The following is a 5,559-nucleotide window of genomic DNA, read 5'->3' as shown; positions in this document are numbered from 1 at the left end:
GCAGCTGGGGACAGATGGAGCGACAGAGCAGCTTCCCTCACCCTTCTCTGAGTTACAGCCAATGCTCTTGCCTTGCACAGCTCTCTGCTCTCCCTGGGCACGGCAGGAAACCCTCTCAAAGTGCCTTTGGCCGTCACCGTTCCTTAGCCCTGGCACAGGAGATGCTGCCCAGCTCCTCTGCCTCAGGAGCACTTTGGGCTGATGGAGTCCAGCCCCAGGACTGGCCCCTGTCCCCATTCCCATGTCCCCGCTGAAGCAGAGCAGAGCTGACTCCTCGCTGTCCATGGGCACAGCCCCTGCTCGTCACAGCAATGGGGCCAGATCCCAGCAGAGCTCCAGGCACGGGGCTGAGGGAAGGGCTCTGAGAAAAGGAAAACTGGGGGGCAGGGCCGGCAGAAAGGGCTTGGACATTGCTCAGCAAAGTCTCCCCTGACTCCTCACTGTCTCCTCCTTCAACAGCACTCCATGGCCAGAGGCTCAAAATGTGCAACAGCAGCTCCATCAGCCCCTTCCTCCTGCTGGCATTGGCAGACACGCGGCAGCTGCAGCTCCTGCACTTCTGCCTCTTCCTGGGCATCTCCCTGGCTGCCCTCCTGGGCAGCGGCCTCATCATCAGCGCCGGAGCCTGCGGCCAGCACCTGCACAGCCCCATGTTCTTCTTCCTGCTCAGCCTGGCCCTCACCGACCTGGGCTCCATCTGCACCACTGTCCCCAAGGCCATGCACAATTCCCTCTGGGGCACCAGCCACATCTCCTACTCAGCATGTGCTGCTCACGTGTTTTTCTTTCTGTTCTTCCTCTCAGCAGAGGATTTCCTCCTCACCATCATGTGCTACGAGCGCTACGTGTCCATCTGCAAAGCCCTGCACTACGGGACCCTCCTGGGCAGCAGAGCTTGTGCCCACATGGCAGCAGCTGCCTGGGCCAGTGCCTTTCTCTACGCTCTCCTGCACACGGCCAATACATTTTCCCTGCCCCTGGGCCAGGGCAATGCCCTGGGCCAGTTCTTCTGTGAAATCCCACACATCCTCAAGCTCTCCTGCTCCAAATCCCACCTCAGGGAACTTGGGCTCATCGCTGTCAGTGCCTGTTTGCTCTTTGGCTGTTTTGTGTTCATTGTTTTCTCCTATGTGCAGATCTTCAGGGCTGTGCTGAGGATCCCCTCTGAGCAGGGCCGGCACAAAGCCTTTTCCACGTGCCTCCCTCACCTGGCCGTGCTCTCTCTGTTCCTCAGCACTGTTATGTTTGCCCACCTGAAGCCCCCCTCCATCTCCTCCCATCCCTGGATGTGGCCCTGTCAGTTCTGTACTCGGTGGTGCCTCCAGCCCTGAACCCCCTCATCTACAGCCTGAGGAACCAGGAGCTCAGGGATGCCCTGAGGAAAGTGAGGACTGGATACTTTTCACAAGTTAAAATCTTTCTATTTCCTTCTGCCATGCGAGGAAAATGATGACTAGGATGCTTCTCAGAAGCAATAAACTCTCTCTTTTCTGCTCCAGAATCTTCAGAATGTAACTCTTTACAATCTTGGCCTCTTTTTCCTCTTTGTCCATATTTTCATTGGTGCTTTTTCTTATTCTTTTTCTGGTGTTATTCTGCTTTTTATAAAGTACTGTAGTACTACTCCTTGCATTTCTACATGAACATCTACCTTTCTTTTGAAACACAAAGACTTTCAGGAGGCTTCTTCCCTGTGCATTTGAATCAAAACAAGGGGCTGTCCTGACCTTTGTGTCCAAGGTTTGTTCCTCAGCCCTTCTCTGGCTCTGCAGGGGCAGTGCCTGTGGGCAGAGCTGGAGGGAAGAGACTCCCAGCACAGCAGCACGGCCAGGGACAATGGCCCTGCCTCTTCCCACCTCTGCTCTTCCCAGCTCCACACTCCCTTTCCCAGCCCTTCTGAGGGTGCAAGGCCGGAGTGCTCGGGCAGCTCGGTCACTGTCCTGCTGCGTGTCCGTGCTGTGAGCACAGGCAGGGACAGGCCACGGGCACTGCTGGGACACAGCCGGGCTCCAGCACAGCAGCTCCATCAGCAAAGGGCATCTCCTGGGGGCAGGGCAGGAAGGCTTCGCTCTCCTCCAGAGCTGCTGTCAGGAATGTGCCCCAGGAATGCCCTGGCAAAGCAAACCCCAGTGCCCAGGGGCAGGGGGGAGTGTGCAGGGGGGGCAGGCAGCAGTGTCCTGGCACTGCCAGAGCTCCTGGGATGGACCTGAGGGAGCAGCAGAGCAGGGCCTGGGCTGTGCCTTTGTTCCGGGCACAGCCTGGGAAGGTGCCCAGGGCAAGTGTCCCACACCAGCCCCTGCCACCAGCAATCCCAGCACTGGCCTCTGCCCTCCCCTGCAGGAGGTTGTTTGTCCCTGCACGGAGGGACACCAAGTGACCAGGCCAGCAGTCCGTGTTTGCTGTGTCCTGAGGAGCCTTCAGCAGTGCATCGAGTGGGTGTGGGGAGATGAACCCGAGTGAGCACAAACACCATCAGCAGCACTCGGGGCTGGCACAATTCCAGGGGCACAAACTGTGCCCTGAGGCCACTTCACTCCCAGAGTAATGTCCTCTGGGAAAGCACCTGTTATAAACATATATTATAGTATTGGCTTCTCGCAAAGTATTAAAGTAGATATTATATAATGTTAGAAATGCTTTTTGCTGTGTGGATGTAGTTTTCTCTCATTTTAGCAAGAATGTTAGCAAGTGTGAGCAAGTAAGATAACCTCCAAGGGAGCAGAGGATGAGGCCCAAGGAGCTGCTAATCAACACTTTGTCCAGAGAACAAAAGGGCCCAAAGGCTGCTCTGCCCGGAGAAAGGGCAGCCAGGAGGGTCCGAGAGCTGCTATCACCGCTCTGCCCGGGGGGCAAAGAGGCCCAAAGCTGCAATCAGCCCTGACTGTCTGGAGAATTAAGAGATCCACCCCACCATCGACTCTCACCTAGCGGGCCCAACCCCAAGAATCAAAAGAAATAAAACCACAAGGCAGAAGACTACGCATGCTCTAAAAAGGCGGACCCAAGGAGTGGCCATGCAGATCAATTCCTGGAAAAGTTTTAATATGAATAGAGAACAGACAGTAAAAATGGTATAAAAGAGACTCACCTCGGGCATCAGGTGTGCTCTTGGCAGAGCGCCAAGGCACCCGGCCGTTATCCCTTTGCTTTATTTTACGTGTCTCTTATTGTCTTTATATTAAACTCTTTAAATTCTAACAGGAGAGTGAACCTCGCTTTTCACAGCACCTGAATTCTTTGCTGGGCTGTGCTGAGAACTGCATGCAGACAAACGTCCAGGGCAGGGAGGCTCCAGGGAAAGTGCTCAGGACAGCCAAGGGCTGCACAGAGAGACACCGGAGTGGTGGGTCTGTGGGGAGAAATCACAGCTGCCTCCCTTGGGAATCGCCCCCAGCACCTGGACAGGCTGTGCTGTGTTCTGGGCACTGACCTGGAACCGAGGGATGTGGAAAAGGCCTCTGGTGTCAGGGACATTGGGAAGGCTGGGCAGGCACTGGCATTTGTCCCTCAGGGATTCCATGAGGGTCCTGCCAAGATGAGCTCTGCTCCTCCTTGGAGCCCTTCATGGGCACAGAGGGCTGAGAGACCTTTCCAGGACAGGCTCAGGCCAAGGAGCCCTTGAGTCTCTCTGCCCCCCATCGGTGCCTGCTGGAATTCAATCCCCCTCCCCATCCCGCAGCAGCCCCGCATTTCCCTCCTCCAGCCTTGCTCTCCAGCACAGCCACGGGGGCTCTTCGGGCTCTCGGCTTTTCCTGCAGCCACCGAGGCCAGCTGAGCTCTGCCTTCCCCACACTCAGCCCTGCCCAGCGCAGGCAATGCCCAGAAATTCCCTGTGTGTCCCTGGCCTCGCTGTCAGCCCCGGCAGCGGCTCCGTGGCCCCTCTGTGCCCCGCTGCCCCAGCCATGGTGCCCCAGCCCCTGTGCAGGCCCAGCCCAGGACAGGAGCGCTGCGGGTGGGAACGGCCCCTGGGCCCTGCTGCCCACAGCAGCCTTGGGGCTCTGCGCTGTTGAGCTTTGGACGGGGTACCCTTCCTTCCCGGACCAGGGTGAGAGAGCAGAGGAGGCTGCTGTTCTGCTGAGTTCTGTATTTCATAGTCTCACAGCTTTCTTGAAGGCAGAGTTCAAAGGGGGTTACATGATAAAGGCAAGCAGCAACAGCAACAACAGGCAAAAACAGCTTCTTCTTCTTCTTCTATATGCTCTATATGCTCTATATGCTCTATATGCTCTAGACTCTACATTTTTTCTTGCAGAAGTGTGGATTAGATTTGTTAATTGACCAATAAGAGTAACACACGATTCCAGTTTTCCTTTTCTTAACCGATCCTGGTCTAATTCTAACAGTCGTAAGCCTCACACCAGTGTTACACAGGTATTACACAGATTTGTGGATGCAGTTTCTATCAGCTCTTATTGTTTACGTGAATGCTCTATCTAAAAAATGTGAACAGTGTCATTCTATCCATATTTTGTCTAAAGTAAAGAATTCTGTGAAAAGGTAACCCTGCTGCAGTAAGAACTGTGTTTAAGGTCTCTGCTGCAACTTTTCAATGTTTAAGGCACTTAGCATATATTTCTACTAAAGGTTAAAAAATCTGTATTTCTATTTCACTTTGGTGTGACTTCATGTATCTCAGCTTGTCCAAAGGTTTTAATTCAAACCCTGTGCTTTGGCTTCCCTCTGGGCCTGAGTCCAGAGGAGCTTTCACTTCAACAAAACAGAACACTTACAAGAAAAGTAAATGGAGTGGGAACTCATGAGAGATTGAATTTTCTCTGATTCAACTCAAGGATTGATGCCATAGACTTCTGAGTGGAAGAATAATTAATTCATTCGCCTTAAGACAATAAATCAAGAAAATAAATTAGACTTTTGTATCAGGTATGAGTGAAGAGATTGCACCCAACACAAGTTTTTCCTGTAGGATTTTTATTTTATTTTTTTATTTTCTCAGGAGATTGTATCAAGGCAGAAGAATTAAATTCAAGATATTTGTAGCAAAGAGACCTCTGCTGAACTCATTGTTCCAAATAAACATATCCCTTACCCCATATTTCCATGACTGGAAATTTTTCTAATTTTGGACTCTAGTATATTGTACTGTATGTGTATTCAGAATACTTTGCAACAGTTAAATTTGCTTAAATTTCATTTCAGACATTTACTTAATTTTAAGAATTTGCCTAATTTCAGCCATCTTTTAAAAAGTATTTTCACACTTTTATTTTTTTTTGTCTGTTACCTTTTCAGTGAGGAGGATCATCATTTGGGTTTTCTCTTGGTACCTCACTAATGCACTCTGAGAGCCATGTTCTGTGTTATTAATGTAGTAGTGATCCGGGGTTCATGGATGGCTACTGCAGGAAACTTGATGGCCAGTAGTGAAAACAGCAAAAATAATGATGAGAGGAGCCACAGACGTTCTGCTGTCTGAGAACTGTGAACTGCCAAAATCAAAAGGTCAGTGCTCTTCTGGTTCAGAATGCCCTTCAGTTGGAGCTGGAACATACTTTGGGCTAAGAGCCTGAGCACAAGAGGCTGTAGCACCTATTTTGTTCC

At 51.8% G+C, this 5,559-nt stretch overlaps 1 protein-coding gene across 1 annotated transcript; it reads left to right on the top strand.

The window, feature by feature from the left end:
• Positions 1 to 482: 482 nt before the first annotated feature.
• LOC309585623 (olfactory receptor 14J1-like) lies at positions 483 to 1,331 on the top strand (the record flags this gene model as incomplete). Its single annotated transcript, XM_082303556.1, has 1 exon — positions 483 to 1,331. The coding sequence occupies one exon, from the start codon at positions 483 to 485 to the stop codon at positions 1,329 to 1,331; it is 849 nt and encodes a 282-aa protein (XP_082159682.1).
• Positions 1,332 to 5,559: the final 4,228 nt, after the last annotated feature.

The sequence above is a fragment of the Coloeus monedula genome, assembly GCF_965178545.1.
Source record: "Coloeus monedula genome assembly, contig: HAP1_SCAFFOLD_84, whole genome shotgun sequence".
NCBI lineage: Eukaryota > Metazoa > Chordata > Aves > Passeriformes > Corvidae > Coloeus > Coloeus monedula.
The sequence above is the reverse complement of the archived record's forward strand: the minus strand, read 5'-3'. Positions and strand labels throughout refer to the sequence as shown.